We start from the raw sequence: 20,262 nt of genomic DNA on the forward strand, positions 1-20,262 counted from the left end.
TTGAGTAAATTTTCGTGCTAACATTTATATTCCCAAGTAAAAAATGAAATGAAATAGACTCATACAATTTTTAAATAGATTAAAAATAAAAATTATTTAAATGTTCAGTTAGCTTCACTTATTACTCTCGTAATTTTTTTAAGTGTTAATACAATCGAGATTAAATATTGAACCATACATCATGCAAATTTAGTGCAAAACATGATGAGATGACCGATCTTTGGACTCAGAGGATGATAAACTTAAATCAAATATATCAAAACAACAATAACAAAGTACCGAAGCAAATAAAAAAGACGATGAAAAATAATATAACAAGAGTGAGAAACACGGATAGTGACAGATGAGTTAAACTTGTTACTTGAATCTTGTCATTTATTTAGAAATATAATATTGTTATTAGTTGATATTTGAAATTATAAAATAAAAGAAATATTAGCAAAGCAATCCATTAAAATTCATGAGATTTTATTCAATCCACGAGATTTTATTCAATCCATCAAAATCAACCATTGAAATCTGTATAGAATTAAAAAAATCAATATCCAAATCTTTGTGAAATTTAAAATATCCATGAATTTAAAAAATTCATTAAAATTCTTGCATTATTATAAATCCATTAAAATCTCAAACGAATACACTCCATACACAACTGTATCCAAAATTTTCTTCCAATATTTGAGAAGATTGGGAGAGAAATGATAAGGACAACTCCAACACGAGTGTCAAGTACAATGTGACATGACATTTTTGGGTGCCAACTTATTAAATTGTAAAGTGTGCTTCAACGGTGTAAAGAGAATTGATCAATTTTTGACTTCTTGACATCCCTTAGTATTAGCTAAAATTCGTAATATATATATAGGGGAATGATCAAATACAAACTAAAATTAAAATAAAAACTTAGAACTAATCTAAGTCATTAGATCTACCTAATCTAATGGTCCCCCTTAAATCACACTACCCAACTACCCTGCACCCCCCACACCCAATTTCAGCATTTTCCCTCCATTTTTAATTTGATATTTCCCGTCAAACCGTAATTTTTTTAAAATCCGATTCACTGTATTTTTTTACATCTCTCAATGATCGATTTGAATACCATATGTGTTATATTTCGAATACATTTTTAAAAAAAATTATTTGGTTTCTAGTTTATATTTTAAATTGGTTTCTATTAGAGTAGCCCCCTATATATATATATGAGTCGTAGACCTCGGAGACCACTATTTTATCGGAGACCTCGGAGACCACCTATGTTCTGCAATCAAAACACTATAAAATACATTATTTTATGAAGTATGTTCAACAAATATCACTAATTCATTAAAATTGTTGAAGATCCTTTAAGTTTAATAAGTAAAATGCGTATGTTCTACAAGCTGAACAAATGTTCTGCAAATTAGACATGTTGCGTAAAATAAATAATTTTGTAATGTTCTATATGCAATACAAATATGATATTCAAGTTTTTGAATAAAACAATGATTTTTGCAAAACATGATTCATAAAATAATAAGTTTTGCAATGTTTTTATGTAAGATTTTACTTGCAGAATATAAATGGTCTCCAATAAAAACATGGTCTACATAGAACGTAACTCATATATATATATATATATATCATTTAGGGATCATTTGTTAACTCCTAAACCAAATTAAAAGTACTAAACGACGCGACTATTGACTGATTAAGATTGTTTGTGCGTTTAACTTTTTTCTGGACGTGACAAATTTTTCTTTGAATGACAGAGACTTAAATTTTACTCTAACTACTACGGTGTGTCTATGTTTAATGGGAAAAAGTGACTTGTATGTGTTGTATATTAATTTTATATTTTATTATCATTTTCTTTTTATATTAATTTGACATAATCATTATTTATAAATCTCATATGAAAATAATTTATTGCAATTAAATAAATACCCCATTCGTCCCTAAATACATGTCCATTTTGACTTTTGACGGGTCAACTGGACCAAATTTTGACTGAAATTTACACCTACTATATAATAAAAATTATATCATTGAAAAATACATTTAGTCTATTTTAAAATTTAACTGTCATATTTAAAAAATAATTAATCAATAATTTTTAATATTAAGTCAAAAATTGGTCAATTTGACTTTTAGAAAAACAAAATGGACATGTAAATATACACGTATTGAGTAACAAAAAATATTTATTTTATAAGATTGTACCTTTCTTTAAAATGTTGTGATTACGTACAAAATTGATAAAAAAAAATTTCCGCTTCTTCCTGAAAATATGAAAAAATTTGACATGACATTTTATTAATAACTTAAAATAAATACATTGTTCAGAAAAATAAATATTTTTTTATCAAACAACATTACTCATCGAGTATTCTAATAATCAATCATCGAGCAATTTTAATCATTCAGAAAAATGGTTCAGATTTAACAAATGGTCCCTTACTTTTTCAATTATTTTTAATTAATTTATTTATTTACCATTGATTTCACTTGTTACCGATCTCGTTCGCAACTAACAATAATCCCACCCCATCAATCTCTCTTACACATCATAATCATGGGGTGAGTTCTATGGAGTCCACCTTTTTATCGGAGTCCTCGGAGTCCATCTACGTTCTGCAAATAAAATATATTGTAAAACGTGTTATTTTGCAAAACATGTTACACAAATAGCATAACTTCAACAAAATCATGCAAATCTCATATATTTACGGTACAATATGTATGTTCTGCAATATGTTCTGCAACATGAACATTTATGTTCTGCAAACTAAACATGTTTTGTAGAATATATATTTTTGCAATGTTCTGCTTGTAAAATGTATGCAATCTACAAGATTTTTGATAAAATATTGATGTTTGTCGAAAAATAATATGTTTTGCAATATTTTACTCTCATAATCATATCATATACATATTTGTATATTTGTTTTGTTTGTTTAGTTTGCTCATTTTTTGATGTTTGACTTCATTCTTTTCTCAGTGCTGTCTTCATTCTACGCCGTCGTTTCTGCATCAATACAGGTAAGCTCCTTCATCTCAATACATACATACATACATATATTAGTTTCTTCTTTATAATTTGTTCTTTAAAATTACAGTAATTATATATATTTTACTGCATTCACTTGATTAATTACTCTCCTTTGATCATCTGTTAGTTGTGCGATTACTAATTTGCGATCAAATTTGTGATATCTGCACTTGTTTATGTGTAAACAGATACTGTTACGAGCGGGATATACCGAGTATGTTTTCGAAATTCGAAGTCTTAGAATTAGTTATTGTGTTTTATTGTATTGATTTAAGTTATTAATTGCAATCTTTTGTATTTTGTTACTTGTTAGTGTATTTGTAGGTTAATTAGTGACTTTAAACGTATCGTTTGTAGTTACAGTGTTATGTAGAGTTACGGTGCGTTTATGCTTAAAATGATTTGTTAGTGCTATTACTGTCCTCTTATGAACATCGCGTTTGGTTGGAAGAAAATGAAATTCGGTATAATTTATTCATTGTTTCCGTGATTTTGGTTCTTAGGAAACTAAACTAGAGTTTGAATGGACTGATTTGAGAATGAGGGATTCGTTCTCCTTTGTTCACATTGAATCAACAAACTTCATCGTAGGAAAGACACAGTCGTTGTAGAACGATTTCCCTCTGTTTTTTTATTCTTCCGACTATACATTATGTTTTCCCCTTTAAATTCGTACACAAGTTTTAATTCCAACCAAATGGAGCGTATTTTCGATACTATATGAACTCACAGAGCTTATTTAAACTAATTATAGCTCAATATTATTAAAGACTGTACATATTATTTTGTCACTTTGGTTACGTAGTGTCTGAGACCAGCATAGATTGTTTAACCTTATTCTTAGTGCACTTTCATTTTGAAGGCTTGGCGAAACTCTGAAACACCATGATATCACCAGAAGAAGCACTTCAAAAAATATTGAATGTAGCTCAGCGGTTACCGCCAGTTAATGTTCCCATTCATGATGCTCTTGACAAAGTCTTGGCAGAAGATATTCGTGCTCCTGACCCTCTCCCTCCTTACCGTGCGTCTATAAAGGTACCTTCTCATTTTTTTTAATTTGTGCCCCTCTACCCATTCTCTATTTAGCATATCCATTGTGCAGTCTATTTCTCCTATGTAAAATTTTTAAATTGTTTAAATTTGAATCTGGTAGTTCTAATACACTAGGAGTTCTCAAAATCATAATCTGATTTAGTTTATGCCATATGTGCAGGATGGCTATGCAGTAGTTGCCTCTGATGGGCCTGGGGAATATCCTATAATTACTGAATCGAGGGCAGGAAATGATGGAATTGGCGTGACAGTGTCTCCTGGAACTGTAGCTTATGTCACGACAGGAGGTAGAGGACCGTGTAGTTTATAGTTCGCTTTATTTGTGCTAAACCTTTCTTTAACATTGGTTGTATTTTTTGGAAACTAAACATTCTTTCTTTCCAGGACCAATCCCTGATGGAGCCGATGCAGTTGTGCAGGTAGAGGATACTGAAATCATCAGGAGTGATTCAGTTGGGTTGAGCCGAGTAAGAATATTGGTGAAAACTAGTCAGGGAGTTGATATTCGCCCTGTGGTATGACCTTTATACTGTTATGCTCACTTTCATATTCTACCCAACTGCTCAAGTTACTTTGCAAATATCAGGAATGTCAGTGTGACCTTTAAATATACTTAATTAACTCTGCAATTACTGTCTATGTCTGAAATGGAAGTCATGCAAGTATGAGATCAGTAGATCACCAACAAACATAGTTTGGAAACATTGCGTTACTATATCTATCATAGATTTTGCTATCTCTATCTCATTTCTGTTTTCTGTGATCTTGTTTCCTGTATCCTTAAAACTATTCCTGATGGTAGAGTTGGACTTAATGTACACATAATCACCATTTAAGCCACGCTATATTTGCTCAGCATGTTAACTTACAGAAAGCTCGTATTTGAGTTATTCAATTTGTTAGTACTTTTTCCTCTGGTCTAATATTTGTCATTAAGCTACAAATAGTATTGATGGGTCATGGGGAGCACAAGTATAAGGGAATATATATAATTCTTATTGTGGTTTATATACTAATTGTGGTAGAGAATTAATGTATATAGTCATTTGTATCTTTTGTATGTGGGGCTAGGTGTTTGTTGAATGTTTATTTACGTTCTTCCTAATAGGCACAATTGTTTATGGGTGTGCGTCCGTTAGGTTAATTTTATAGGTTTAATGTGTAATATTCAGAGTGAAGTTCAGACCTCACAAAATTAAGTCTCTCCTTTTATGGGATGCATTGATTCTCTTTTCTCTCTTCTGTAAAAATTCCAAGGAAGTAGTTATTCTATGGTTGAATCAACTTTAGTGTTTTGTTCCTTCTCAATTCTTGTCCTGCATAAGATATATTGATCACGAGATTTAGTTGTAATCATGTTTGATTGATTGTTACATATTTCTACAACTTTCATTTCATTTAGCTACCCAATAATAGTTTACTTTAATGAATTGCTTCATTTTAAATTTAATGTGTGTGTGTGTGTATGTATATACATGTGTATAAGTGTGTGTGTGCATTTTTTTTTTGCATGAAGTGCTTATCTGGTTTTCTTCGGTTAGGGATGTGACATTGAAAAAGATACTGTAGTGTTAAAATCAGGTGAACGATTAGGCGTTGCAGAAATCGGGCTACTTGCAACCGTGGGTGTAGTGGAAGTGAAGGTACTTATTTGTTGACTATTTGTGGGATCGAAATTTGACCTTGTGCTCATAAAAATTGTAACTGTTGAATTCATTCTTTCTTGCAGGTATATCCTACGCCTATAATTGCTGTGCTATCCACTGGTGATGAACTTGTAGATCCAACTACAAGGTGTTTGGGCCGTGGTCAGGTCCGCAGATTATATGATAATTATATTGAAATTTTCTTATCCTTTCAATTGTTTTATTTAATATTCATTCTCACTGGTTGCCTTGAGTTTAATTCAGCTTGCATGTTCACATATTGTAATTGGCTTGAAATGAATATGTTAAATGTTAACAGAGTAGTAGTGAATTAAATCAGGTCCTATATGAAGTTTTTCTTTAGTGATCTTCATTATCTTTTTTCGAAACAGTTCCAAAATTGGCAAAAAGAACGAAGTGTTCGGAAGTTCAACTAAAATCTTTCTTTCATTTTATTAGGTAATCTGAAAATTTCCTTTGCTTTTTAGTCCTTTATTTTTCCTTTGTTCACTTTTTTATTGTCCCAGGCTTCAGGCTAGGGTGCAAAACATTTAATTCAACACGTGACAATTTTAGGGTGATTTCTTGATCATTTGATCCCGAGAATAAGTTCACCGAGCAGTAGCTTTTTCTCTTATCATAAGATATTTTCTCCTATTCCTCTTCCTGTTGGTCGATTGCTCATATAAGGGATGCATGTCATATTTATTATAGTCTTTTTCTGTCTGTATTGCATGTTATTCTGAATCTAATTGAGTCTAAATTTTGTAACTCACTGACTGTGAACTATTAATTCCCAATGTAAGCTCACAAGTCATCATATATTCATTTTCCATATTATATGTTTTATTTGTCGGTGCATTAAACGTCTGTAGTTTATTCTTGAAATTTTCCTACAAAGTTGATTGTTATGTGCAGATTAGGGACTCTAACCGTGCTATGATGCTGGCTGCTGCGGCACAGCATCAATGCAAAGTTGTGGACCTTGGTATAGCTCCTGATGATGAAGAAGAGACTAAGAAAATTTTGAATCGTGCTTTCTCTTCTGGGATTCATATCATTATAACTTCTGGAGGAGTTTCCATGGGGGACAGGGACTATATCAAGCCTTTGCTTGAAAAGAGAGGAAAAGTTCATTTTGACAAGGTAAACAAATGACCTGTTTTTTCTTGTATTTAGTGCTATCGATGTCTTATTTTCTCCTTTACCTTTCATCCTTGTTTTTGTTGTTCGGTGTCATTTTTATTGGCAATAAAATTTTTTAAACTGCCATTTGGCAAGATAACAATTACTTTTTACGTCGCAACTTTAGCATATATAAGCTTGTCAAGATTCAGAAAAACAATATCAAATTTTTTGGAGCATTTTTTTAGTTATAAAAAGTAAAGGGAGGGTGTCTATGTGCTGTACAGTTTTTTGCCTATGTGATATGTGTATGCTTACGTATGGAAAAATGCAGAATGTAGGAAGCTTAGATAAACTTGGCTTCACATAACCGTGAAATATGATGCTCTAACATATTTTATTATCAAAGTGAATTATATCTATATATGTGTGTGTGTGTGTGTAATTACGAAAATGGTCTTGTACATTGCGCTGAGGAATATGTTTAGATAATTCTCCCTATGTCTCAATTTGTTGTATTTGTTTTTTTAAGACTTTGACCCGCAGACAAATTTGTAATCCACTTGCCCATGCATCCAATTATGTTGTACAATATTACCCTTATTAAGCTCTACAAGTATTAACAGTAACCAAATACCTTATTAAGTTATTAATAGGGATATGATTGAACTTTAAATATCTAATGAACTTTAGAAAAAGAGAAAAATTAAATGTCAGAGACAAGACTAAGCTCTTATAGAGTTATAGGCCATTAGAGGGAATGCTAGTTAAAAAGTTTTTTTCAGTATTATTTTAGAGATTTAGGCATATAGGTATTTTCTTAGATTATGAAAATGGGAGTCCTATAACAAAACTAAAACTCAGCTTACCGTTTTCTCACCTCACCGGTATGTGGATATTTTGAAACAATGAATTTACTATCGCTAGGTGGCTTGTAGCCGGGGTTGACTATGGCTAGCCACAGGCCCACAACCCTCCTTGCCCCAACAATGCCCATATTATGTTTTCTATATATAACCAAACTGAACATGCCAGTCTTAAACTACCAAAGGTCTGGGATTGGATTCCTGACAACTGCACAAAGTAACAAAATATTTGAATATTAGTATTTGGTTGTCAACCACCCTTTACTGAAAGTCAAGGGTTTGAGACTTGACAACTAAAAAAATTTACATGTATTTATTTATTAATGTACACAAATATCTACAAATAATTATGTTTAAAATATTTGATTATACAATTCTATTAAATATGCACATGTTTCATTTATTAATAAAATTATGTAATTATTATAGATTAAATTTCTTTTAAATATCAAATAATATATTATTAGTACACATGCATCGCATGAATTATAAGCTTGTATTTTTCTTTTTCTTGGAGTTAGGATGACTGACTGCTGCTGTATTCTGTTTTCAGTGATTCCTGTGTCTTTCTTGATATGTAGAATTTAAGTTCTAGTCCATAAGTGTAAACAGTATTCTGCGCAGTCTGATTTAAAAATAAATAGAGGACAGGAACATAATAATATTTTGTCTCAGGTTCGCATGAAACCAGGAAAGCCTTTTACATTTGCAGAGATTGTTGCAGAACCAGGGGACAGCACTAAAGTTGATAAAATTCTTGCATTTGGTTTACCTGGAAATCCAGTGAGCTGTTTAGTCTGTTTTCACCTCTTTGTGGTTCCATCAATACGCCATGTTGCTGGATGGGAAAACCCCTACCCACTGAGGTCGCTGAAGTTTAAAAGAAATTTACACATTCATCTCCTCATCCACCCCCATATTATATACATATTGTCACTAAAATTATATAGAAGAGAATTTACAGCACATTTAATGATGTTATGTAATGAATGTTTTTACTTGTACATTTAACAGAGTGCTCGCACGCCTTAAGCATTCCATTAAGACAGATGCAGGCCGTCCAGAATTTCATCGTGCTATTGTCAAATGGGAGGCTGTTGATGGTTTAGGCAATCAAGGGTGAGAGTCGCTTATGTCGAAGAGTTGCTATATGGTCTATTTTCCAATTGATTGCCACAAGGGCTGATTTTTTCGAAATTACAATCTTGATGATTATCAGGCTGATGATATATAGTCACTCTCAATGTAACAAAGATGATATTTCCCACTTTGATGGATTTCAGATTTGTTGCTGAGAGCACTGGTCATCAGATGAGCAGCAGACTTTTGAGTATGAAGTCTGCAAATGCTTTGTTGGAAATGCCGGCATCTGGGGGCTTAGTATCTGCTGGAACCTCTGTGACAGCAGTAGTCATTTCTAGTCTGAGTGACTTCGCAGGGAGTATGAGGTCTTCACCAGTTTCAAGTCATGCTCCCAGACCTGATGGATCACTAGTAACTGTAAATGCATCTCAACATTCTGAATTTACTGTGGCAGTCCTCACAGTCAGTGATACTGTTGCATCAGGGTCTGGTCCTGATAGGAGGTATTCTACATACTTTTAATTGCCTCTTTTCCATATATTGGGCTTTGGTATTACCTTAACATGTGGAGATATATACTGCGGGTGTTTGCCATTCTTATCTTTGAGAAATAAATAGTTGATTCTAAAACATTGATTTTCTTAGCTGGAGGATTTTTAATCCAGTTTTTCTTTACACTATGGATTTTCTAATGCGTGTGTGTGTTATTGCACGTGTTTTCCAAGATGCTCCACCCAGAAAGATGTCTGAAAGTACAAAATGATTTATCTAGAAGAATGATGTCTAAAAAATAAAGAGAGCATTTGTGTGTGTGTGTGTGTGAGACATAAATATGACAATAGCTTATTGGGAATTTTGTACCTGGTCATTGGATCCAATGATGCATAATTTTTCAAAAAGAAGGAAACAACATAATTACACACAAACACACAACACACACAATTTTGTGACTGGTGTAAGCTTTTTTTTTCCTTCATGTTTTTAGTAAAATGGGCTTGGATTTAAATACATGCATCCGGATACACCTTTCTGGATCATCATTCCAAATGGGTCACTTTGCTGATGCTATAGAAATTGTGAAGTCGATGTTGCTCCATGTCAGAGTAGGACATAGAAGTACTGAATTATTCACAGAAATTACTTTGATATTAACTACCGGAGAAGCCCACTATTTAATAATTCAAGACTTGACATTTTATATGAAACTGCAAGTAAATATGCAAATTGCAGTACATACTAATGTTTGTACTTTATAAAGAAGGAGAAATGTAACACTCACTCTGTTTTACAATATTCGCTCTTGGACAATATTTCACGTACATTGAGGTGTAAACAATAAATAATACATTTGAAATCAACTATTTAGATTTTTAAATCAAATAATTAAATCTTTTTTGTGATATAAAAAAGAAATTTAGTATGAAAAGTTGTTATTTATTTTTTTGTACTTCAACATCGTAAGAAATCATCCAAAAGGCTATTATCTTGAAACAGAGCGAGTACTAGTACTATTTTTCCGAAGTTAACAGGTTCAAAATGTATTCTTAGTGTTCACAAATGTATACATTGCATCGGGATACACCTCTTTGGATCATCATTCCATATGGGCCACTTTGCTGATGCTACAGTGAAATTGCAATGTTGTTGTTGCTCCATGTCCAAGTGTGACATGAAGTATTGAATCTTTGCAAATATTATTAGCAATTTGAAGTACTCTTTTGAACGTTTTTGAATACTTTGGAACTACTTATGGCGCTGGACTGAGCAGAAGTTGTAAGATACATCTATTAAGATATTAGAAAATGCTTCACAAACATCGTATGCTGTTTTGTTGGATACACTTAATTTCTTGAAAGTAAGGAGTGCAACTTGTTTGCTAGTATCCTTGATAAAATATTTATCATAAAAAAGGAGTATTTAGATCGTAAATATACAATATACAATAAACTTGTCATAGATTGGGTGACTTAAAACATATGTCTTCAGGTTGTCATCAGAAATCTGTACTTTGTCCTCTTTCGTGCTTTTCCCTCCAATAATGTTTCCTTCTTTTTTGAATGCTCAATTATTTTGTAGTATTATATCTCCAAAATTCAAATAGTTGATTGTAGCGTCATACTTGAAGTTGAAGACTCCGCATCATGACGTCATATGAATTGGCTGATCTAATATAACAATTTCAATTATGCAGTGGTCCACGGGCAGTCTCTGTTGTAAATTCTTCATCAGAAAAATTAGGAGGGGCGAAAGTAGTTGCAACAGCTGTGGTTTCTGATGACATACCCAAGATTAAAGACATATTGCAAAAATGGAGTGATGTTGACAATATTGATCTAATTATCACACTTGGTAAGCTTTTTAACTCCAATAATCCTGTTTTTCTTTAGAGTGATAGTATAGTTTATTTTCATCCCCTTTTTATGTAACTGTTTGTTTAGGTGGCACTGGCTTCACCTCAAGGGATGTTACTCCCGAGGCAACAAAGGATATAATAGAGAAGGAGACTCCTGGTCTTCTACATGTAATGATGCAAGAAAGTTTGAAGGTACTGTGTTCTTGTGAAATTTTTACAATTTATGTCCTTAGTCTATTTATCATTACACATAATATAAAGAGATATATGCAAACACCACACAAATGCGCGTGGGCGCGCACACACAAACACACACACACTCACTCTCTTGCTCAGACTTTCACATGCATATCAACTTGAAAGATATCTTAGATGAGCAGTGAGCTGCCTATGGGTGTTTGACGGATTCTGCAGTAGAAAAACATATATTACTTTTATCTTCACAATGATCAAGCCAGTTTACTTATTCCTAATTTAGGAAAAAATATTAACACCACTCTGTTTCTTACATGTACTGTGTACACAATGAATTCCTGTCAAAGAGAGTCCAAATTTTGTACCTCATACTTCCTACCCACTATAAATAGCCTTCTCATTCATATGTTCATCCTGCAAATTTTAGAAGTGACCTAAATTGGCTTAAAACTTCAATTTGAAAAGAAGGAATTGCATGTTTGTAATTATGTTCCAAGCTCTCTGCAAAGTAGAGCATGCATATAGACCATAGTTCATGCTTCACTGGTTTAATGTAACTGTATTTAGTATGTACTTACTTCCACAGTGATATGTATAAAATTATAATTGCAAGTATACATGTTCACTTATATATCTGCCATCAATTGGATAGGTTACACCATTTGCGATGTTATCACGATCTGCAGCTGGAATAAGAGGATCTACGTTGGTAAGGCAGAATACCACCATCTCAAGTCTCAACACTTGTGTTTCTTTAGAATGTTAAGATGATCACACTGAAATATTAAACATTTCAAAGTGTTTTTTAGACATGAGGTGAATGATTTGATTTGTTTGACTTCATAACACCAATTTTTTATGCCGTGACTGGTAGAGGCAATCGTGTAAAAAATAAATTAAATTTGGGGTATCTATAAATTATAAAGTACTGTTCAATCATCATCTCACACTTGTCCCTTTCAGATAATCAACATGCCAGGAAATCCTAATGCAGTCGCCGAGTGTATGGAAGCTTTGTTGCCTGCTCTTAAGCACGCCCTGAAACAGATAAAAGGGGACAAGAGAGAGAAGCATCCCCGTCACATCCCTCATGCACAAGCTGTTCCAACGGACACATGGGAACAAAGTTATAAATCAGCTTCTACAACAGACAAAGCGGCTGGTTGTTCATGTTCACATTAAACTAATTTCCCCCTTTAATGCATCGACATTATATTCTGAACACTTTAAATGTACATTGTACACTAAAGAATAGTACCCTGGGAAGACCATGTTGTTTTCTTGCTCATCTTGTATAGACGATGGAAGCGAAAATATGAAAAGTTGTAATGAATATTTTGATATTAGTTGAGGAATAAAACCATGCCCTAAATTCGATATGACTTATCAGATTATTGGCAACGTTGCATCAATGCAAGATGGAAACTGAAATATAAGTTAGCAATTCATTTTTAATTCTTTTTTATCCAACTTTGTTGTAGAATTATAAATAGAATTGCCATCATAATAATCATCTGCGGGGATAGCTCAGTTGGGAGAGCGTCAGACTGAAGATCTGAAGGTCAGGTGTTCGATCCACCTTCACCGCATGGTTTTTTTCCGTTTTCGAAACACAAAATAATTATTTCTTATCTTAATGCTATCTATTAACCATTTCCTCAACACAAGCAGGTTTAATATCATGCTTTTTACTAAACAAAAAAGTGAAAGCATATAAATCCCGGCTTAATAGTGTTTTTTTTAGAATAAGTTTTTTTTAATAAGTAACCCGCAACCGCTACTTTTCGGGTGCGCATTGGGTAAAATCCACGAGCTCACGCAATAGTATACAAAATACGTGAACATTTGGAATGTATGATATATAAACACATACATCACGCTGGTGATTTGGTTCTTGTATCCCTTTGACAGAGGTCAAGAGTTCGACTCGCACGTATGTAACCAATTAGCAAAAAAAATATTTAAAATTTCATGAGGTTCTGATTAGTTTAGTAATGACAATTGCATTAAGCAGCACGTTTAGTTTCTTGATTTACAAGGACTTTAATTTAAAGTTGAATGTTTTATAAGCATATGCAGGAATGTCTGTCATCTTGTTTAGGGAAAAAAGAAAATAAGGAAACCAAATTTATACAAATGAAAATTCAATTCATTAGAATCGAAAAAAATACAGATGTAACGGTTAAAATAGGAAAAGGATTTACAATAAAAATATTCTTTTTTAAATTTCTTGTAATTTGGTGGGTTTTTTTTGTTGTTGACAATATTGTAATTGGGGTTAAAAACACTTTCCACTTCGTATTTAGACGTGACTTATTTTTAAATATTAAATAATTATATATAATTTTTATATTTTAGTAAATTAGTGAGGGCTGTAGCTCCACTAACCACTAACTCATTTTCTCAAATACTTTATAAATGATAACTTTTCTCGTTATAATATGGAACTCCGCATGCATTCATATGCGATCATAAATTCAATTTTGACACATGTCATGCCACACCATTTTATAATTATTTTTTGACACATTTTAGGTTAACTTGTATTACTAATAAATACAAACATTTTAATTAAATTTTATGTGAACACAAAAAAATTATTAAATTTATGCTACCAAAAAAGACAAGATTGGGGGTAGAGGTGTAATGGAATGAACGGCCAGGGCAAAGCGGCCCTCACTTGCAAGTCATTGAGCGGGTTCGAGATATATAGGGGTGCCGTTTGAATCATAAAATTTTAATTCGTTCAACGATGAGATTATAATATAAAAATATATTATAGCTGTATACTTATTATTTTTAATTGGGTTGAAATATTATGACTTATACAATTTCACCTAAAATTAATTGGTCCAATAAATTTTTCTTCCTTACATTTAAGTAAGCTTAATTTATGTCGACGAGACCGTAGTCAAGTAAAATCATCGAACATACGACTTTACTCCATTTTGTAATTTATTTCGGCGATGTTATAGTTTAGTGAGTCATCGAACATACAACACTCCTCTTTTCTTGTCAAATGAACTTTTATAAGCTTAATTTATGTCGACGAAATCATATTCTGGTGATAAAAATTGAACAGCAAAATTTACGACTTTTCTCAATTATAATTTGTATTGTACGAATGAAATTAAGATAAGTTTCCGAATCAATCTAAATTCTTATCATAATCCAAATCCGCATGATTATCTACGTAACTTTGAAAAATAATTAATTACCATTACTCTCGAAGCTGATTAGTGTTTGTGGCGCACAGGTGACCGCCCCACCAAATTAATTAAACATGTTTATACATGTCAAATCATGATTATGGTTAATATGATACTAACATATTTTAACTAATTATTCTAGTTGACCAAACTACTATACTATAACAAGGACAACCTAAAGACATTTGTGGAAATATAAAAAAGAGGTAAAAAAAGAAGAAACAAAAGAGTCAACTACATTTTGTTGTTTAATCTAGTGCATCTCACTTTGTTAACCCTCTTATTTTGTTACTTATTGGTTGATGAGTTTACTTTATCATAAATTAAACAATTTTACCTTTTAGTATAAGTATTCCATTTTTTTTAGATATAAACAATTGATTAATTTTTTTAATATTAGCACCCTCATGTATCATGTCATTGTTAAAGTCACAAAAAAATCTTACCTACTTACTCTTATCGAGAAATAAATAAGTTAAGTAAAATCGGAACTGAGTGTAAATTTGTCGAGTCGAATATAATTTACAACAAATATAATATATCATTTCACGATAAAGAAAAGTAGCATGATCGTAATTAAGTGTAAATTTAGCGAGCATATATGATTTACAATAAACACAATTAGGGCTGAGCATAAATTATCCAAACCGACCGAAACCGCCCAATCCAAACCGACCAAACCGAATTTTACGGTTTACTAACGGTTTGGTTCGGTTACGGATTGTCATTTTAAAAACCGAATTTTTTCGGTTTGGTTTCGGTTTTTACCTCCAAACCGACCGATATAACCGAACCGAACCGAATATTTAAATATATTAGTAAAGTGCAATTAATAATAAAATTATTATGTACAACATATGTGTAAACTAAAACATATAAAAGAACTAATCATAATATATTTTATTCTAAGATATAAATATTCATGTATGTGTTGTATTTTCACTATTTTTATTTTTATTCAATAAAAGCATAAGAATTGGTCACATCTTTTTCGTTCATCTTCTTGCCTTTTTTATTTTTCAAAGTCATTATTTTTATATATATTATTTTTGAATATGATTATAATAGAAAATATAATTCAATAATATGGTACAAAATTTCAATTCTCATTTACAATTTCAAGTTTAATTTAATTTCTAACTTTGTTTTATAGGAAAAACGGTTTAAACCGAAACCAAACCGAATCGAACCGTTTCAAACGGATTGGTTTGGTTTGGTTTTTTCACATAACGGTTTGGTTTCGGATTGGATTTTAGGGAAACCGCTAATTTCGGTTTGGTTCGGTTTGGACCTTCCAAACCGCCCAAACCAACCGATGCTCAGCCCTAAACACAATACATCATTTCACGATAAAAGAGCACAATAAAGATAAAATAAGGATTCCGTCTGAAAATGCACGAAATCCATATTTACACGTATAACAGTCTTTTATCGCGATACCGTATATTACAAGAATAGTTTATCTTGACCATCAACTATCTAACATTGCCTGCATAGCAGCATCAAAGCATGCCTAGTATTATATTACTCAGAATAAATACTTTATTACTGGGCTCTTAAGTAGTATCTAATCACAATTTTAGTGGTATCTAGGTGCACTAGTCTCTCATGGAAAATGACCCGAAGCATCAACTAATCACTTTGTTTTATGCCAATAAAAAGAACTTATTGAATATAAGCACTTGCATAGTTGCATTAGAATTTAGAACAGTTCTACTCCTCTCCTGGACTTGATATTGGTTAAGAATATATTACAAGTAGCCTATAATTAGAATGCTCAGATTCACTAGATCATCTAGTGATTGGCCTTTTGCTGAAAATTGATTTCTGATGGTATCTCCCTTACTTTTTACGAGATGCTGAGGTTCGATGGTATCTCTTTTACTTCTTACAAGACGTCGAGGGTTCGAATTTTACTTCTTACGAGATGCCGAGATTTGATGGTATCTCTTTTACTTCTTACGAGATGCCGATGGTTCGAATTTTACTTCTTACGAGATGCTGAGGTTCGATGGTATCTCTTTTACTTCTTACGAGACGCCGATGGTTTGAATTTTACTTCTTACGAGAGGCTGAGGGTTCGAATTTTGTCGGGCTGGTGTCATACACCAATCATTGTGCAGGTTTAACTAGAAACTTGATCAAAACTAGATTGTCCAAATCTTAATTTTTACAGTGTTTTTGTCTGCATTCACAGCAACTGATATCAGCAAATGAGAATTGATACACAGTGGTCCTAAAAGCTACTTGTAATGACAATAATAAATCAAACTAACTACTTGACAGAAGAGATCATAATGATCTGATCATAATTCATAAATGGTCCAGTGATCATATAGAATTTTGATACCAAATTTTGTCATAATCATTCACTTATATATAAACTTTTGATTAGCAATCATCTCCTATCTCACTGTCATTTCCATTACAATCTCCAAAAACCTCTAACACATCCTATTCAAGAACCCAAAACCAATATATATTTGACCCCTACCCCCCCCCCACCCCCACCTCTCATGTCATAACTAGTGCAATAAGTGTCAACTGTGTACAATCTTGCAGCTGGTACAATATATGACACTTTTGAGGTCCCTTCATCCCCACAATGAAGAAGTTGCAATTTTTGGTACCAACAATATGTATATGCACCACAACAAAACTCTCTTCCTCCTAGCTAGGCCATGTTTAGTACTTGCAATCAAAGACTAAAATTTGCCAACTACCTAACTAACTATCCAAAGACAAAAAGATTATGATTAGGGTGAATATGACCGCGACAAAGGCGTCAGATTCTTGACCTCTGCCTTCCAACACCCTTCGATATCCTCTGCAATTCGTCTTGCATCCATGGATGCCCCGAGGAGGCCACGTTTTGTGAACCCCACTGCGTATAGCCCGCCCTCGCCTTTCCAGCCGTTAGGGAATGGCTGTCGAGGAAACCCGTCTTTCTCTGAAAACATTTCTTTCTCCTGCAGAACAAAAGCATGAAATTTTAATCTGCAGAATCAAGAAATTAAGTAAGAAAATTGGTGTGACAGTTGAAAATTTAATTTAGTACCTTTAGCCAAGAGGGTACATTGCTTTTGTAACCAGTTGCTAAGATTATTGCATCAAAATCTTCTTTTTTACCATTCACAAACTCTGCAGTTTGTCTTGTTAACCTCTGAATCCCGGGAACTACCTGCAAAAATGATAAGCACATGTTATTTATTGCTGATCCAAATATTTTGAATAAACTCACACACAAATTCTCACTTGATTCAAAACCTTAACATCCCATATAAAGGAGACGGTACCACTAGAGCAATATTCCCGTTTAGTCAATTTTATAAGGTACCACTAGAGCAATATTTTCCCGGTTAGTCAATTTTATACGGTGCTACTAGAACAATATTTTCCCGGTTAGTCAATTTTATATCATTAAATTCCTTGGCTCCTGATTACTATTCTTAGCTGCCTAAACTAGCTTGTTCATATTCAGCAATTGATGCAAACATGGGAGTTTTTCTATTTAAACAAAAAAAAAACTACTTATAAACAAAAAAAATTACATGATGTGAATGCAGAAGTTGCAAATAGTGTTAGAGTACCTTGATGTCACCTTTTTTAATCCTATCAAGTGTCCCCGTATCCAACACGGGTGTTTTCCCGGCTGAACTCTTGAGCTCCAGAGGTCCGATTCGTGGTCGAACAAGGCCAAGTTTAGAAGTATCTCCGAGCAAAACTCTACAAACAATCAACAAGAAAGTATCGACAACTCGGACAGGAAACCACTTGAGCAGCCACATTGACAGCCCGAAAGTTGAGCTTCCAAGCATCTCTCTTGGCAGAACATGTACCTAAAAAAACCGAATCAATTGAAAAAGAAGTTAGATTAAAAAGATTCGGAACTTGCAAACAAAAAAAAGGTTTGTAAGTGTAGTAGATGACAGTGATGGAAGTTGGAACACACTCATCACTTCATGTATATTATATGTTTATGAACAAAAGATATAACGCATGCTTGTTAAATCCAAGAAAGCTAAACAAAACATTGAGTTCTTTAATACCTAAACAAGAGTGCATCTACAAAGTATAGATATTGAACTATTTAGTACTCATTCTCAAAACACTATCTTCATCAACACATGCATAGTATAGAAAAATTCATTTCAGACTGATGTCGAGGGTTCAGATTTTGTCAAAGATAAGGCGTGTGCGTGAGTGTGTTAATTACGTAAAAAATGAAATGAATTCTTACAGCATCTCTAACAACAAGGGAAGGAGAAGCATAATGATTGCAAAGATCTAAACAAACTTCCATTCCTGAATTTCCACAACCAACAACCAAAACTTTTTGGCCTTTAAATGCATCACCACTTTTATAACAACTAGTATGCACTATTTGTCCCTTAAATTCCTTGATTCCTCGAATCTCCGGTACAACCTCCTCCGCATTTTCCCCGGTAGCCACCACCAACCACCGACAAACAAACTCATGATCACTACCCTCCTCCCCATTCTTCACAATCCCCACGCTCTTCACGCGCCAAAACCCGATACTCGAATCAAACTCAGCACTCTCCACACACTCATTGAACAATGGGTTGATATCGAATTTTGTCGCGTAATCTTCCAAGTAGGTCACAAATTGTTGCTTAGTAGGGTAAGTTGGATAGGTTTGAGGGAAAGGCATGAGAGGAAGCTCACAAAATTGCTTAGGTAAATGGAGACGTAAACGATCATAACTTTTGAGTTGCCATAAAGAAGCTACACAATTTGTTCTTTCGATGATAATACTAGGTATTCCACGTTGTTTCAGACATGCAGCCACCGCTAAACCGGACGGTCCAGCTCCTACGATCACCGGACCGGGCACGAAAACACATCTAGGGCTAGGGCCAGTATGTACATGATGATGATCATTCGATTCTTTCCATGCCCTTTCTTTTAAATAATCCATGAATATAAATTTAAAATATTAAGGAAAAAATTAATGTAGTGATGAGTTTGAGTTAAGTGAGTGATCTAGCAAGAGATTATAGAAATATGGGTATAAATAATGAGAGGCATTGAGGTGAAAAAATGGAGGAAAAATGAGGATAAACTAATATGTGTTGAAACAATAACTTATCTTGAAGAAGATATAGAAGAGGATGTAGAAATCCTATAATGGTGGAGTGGATCAAGAGTTCTTATCCACTTAATGACTATGATCTCTTGGTTTGAAAAACTAATAATAATACAGAGGAGGAATAACCGGAGAAGGCAGGGCTAAATCAACATTCAATCAATATTCAACCCCAGAGAGAGATGTAGGGAGAGAGAGAGAGAGATGTAGGGAGAGAGAGAGAGAGTGAGAGAGATGTAAGGAGAGAGAGATGTATAGGGAGAGAGAGAGAGAGTGAGAGAGATGTTGGGAGAGAGAGATGTATAGGGGAGAGAGAGATGTCAATAATGTAGTACTCCTGTATAGTTAGAGCTATACATTCTTTTTGTTCATAGTAGAGTCACGAATCGAATTAAACTCTAAATGAGACGATGATTGCCAAGTGGTGAAGAGTAGTAATGAATGTGGGTCATGTATATATACTAGTTTCTTTTCTATATGTGTGATCAAATACACTAGAATGTGGCTCAGTATGAGTGTAAAACTGTAATAAATATTATAATATTCCAACAGTATATTCATTAGTTTATGGAATACAAACTCTTTTAC

General features: G+C 33.1%; 2 protein-coding genes and 1 non-coding gene across 6 annotated transcripts; 2 read left to right on the top strand and 1 right to left on the bottom strand.

Moving 5' to 3' along the window:
* Window positions 1-2,892: 2,892 nt before the first annotated feature.
* On the top strand, window positions 2,893-12,734 carry LOC141684211 (molybdopterin biosynthesis protein CNX1). Of its 3 annotated transcripts, XM_074489073.1 has the most exons (15): window positions 2,935-3,021; window positions 3,220-3,245; window positions 3,894-4,069; window positions 4,248-4,374; window positions 4,472-4,602; window positions 5,629-5,730; window positions 5,817-5,900; window positions 6,652-6,879; window positions 8,400-8,590; window positions 8,739-8,843; window positions 9,008-9,310; window positions 10,999-11,156; window positions 11,246-11,352; window positions 12,008-12,064; window positions 12,319-12,734. In XM_074489073.1, exons 3-15 carry the CDS (start codon window positions 3,917-3,919, stop codon window positions 12,535-12,537), a joined length of 1,965 nt encoding a protein of 654 aa, XP_074345174.1. In that variant the 5' UTR covers window positions 2,935-3,021; window positions 3,220-3,245; window positions 3,894-3,916; the 3' UTR covers window positions 12,538-12,734. The 3 variants fall into 3 exon arrangements, with proteins under 3 accessions (XP_074345173.1, XP_074345174.1, XP_074345175.1); XM_074489072.1 differs by lacking the exon at window positions 3,220-3,245 and having other exon boundaries at window positions 2,893-3,021; XM_074489074.1 differs by lacking the exon at window positions 2,935-3,021 and having other exon boundaries at window positions 3,153-3,245.
* Window positions 12,735-12,871: 137 nt separating this feature from the next.
* Window positions 12,872-12,944, top strand: TRNAF-GAA (transfer RNA phenylalanine (anticodon GAA)). The gene has a single exon. It is a non-coding gene; the product is annotated as a tRNA-Phe (tRNA).
* Window positions 12,945-17,079: 4,135 nt separating this feature from the next.
* LOC141683026 (indole-3-pyruvate monooxygenase YUCCA6-like) lies at window positions 17,080-20,043 on the bottom strand. Of its 2 annotated transcripts, none has more exons than XM_074487718.1 (4): window positions 18,805-20,042; window positions 18,155-18,403; window positions 17,623-17,745; window positions 17,080-17,533 (listed from the first exon to the last, which is right to left on the bottom strand). In XM_074487718.1, exons 1-4 carry the CDS (start codon window positions 19,504-19,506, stop codon window positions 17,321-17,323), a joined length of 1,287 nt encoding a protein of 428 aa, XP_074343819.1. In that variant the 5' UTR covers window positions 19,507-20,042; the 3' UTR covers window positions 17,080-17,320. The 2 variants fall into 2 exon arrangements, 1 of the variants encoding a protein (XP_074343819.1); XR_012560066.1 differs by having other exon boundaries at window positions 17,397-17,533; window positions 18,166-18,403; window positions 18,805-20,043.
* Window positions 20,044-20,262: the final 219 nt, after the last annotated feature.

This window comes from Apium graveolens, chromosome 9, assembly GCF_009905375.1.
Source record: "Apium graveolens cultivar Ventura chromosome 9, ASM990537v1, whole genome shotgun sequence".
NCBI lineage: Eukaryota > Viridiplantae > Streptophyta > Magnoliopsida > Apiales > Apiaceae > Apium > Apium graveolens.

Excerpts from the sequence above, each read along its gene's own strand:
- LOC141684211 (XM_074489072.1), top strand. The coding sequence starts at position 3,917 with ATGATATCACCAGAAGAAGCACTTCAAAAAATATTGAATGTAGCTCAG. Across the intron at positions 6,880-8,399 it reads GAAAAGTTCATTTTGACAAG|GTTCGCATGAAACCAGGAAA; the intron begins GTAAACAAATGA and ends ATTTTGTCTCAG. Across the intron at positions 11,353-12,007 it reads TGATGCAAGAAAGTTTGAAG|GTTACACCATTTGCGATGTT; the intron begins GTACTGTGTTCT and ends TCAATTGGATAG.
- LOC141683026 (XM_074487718.1), bottom strand. The coding sequence starts at position 19,506 with ATGGATTATTTAAAAGAAAGGGCATGGAAAGAATCGAATGATCATCAT. Across the intron at positions 18,404-18,804 it reads CCCTTGTTGTTAGAGATGCT|GTACATGTTCTGCCAAGAGA; the intron begins GTAAGAATTCAT and ends CGGTTTTTTTAG. Across the intron at positions 17,746-18,154 it reads TTAAAAAAGGTGACATCAAG|GTAGTTCCCGGGATTCAGAG; the intron begins GTACTCTAACAC and ends TCATTTTTGCAG.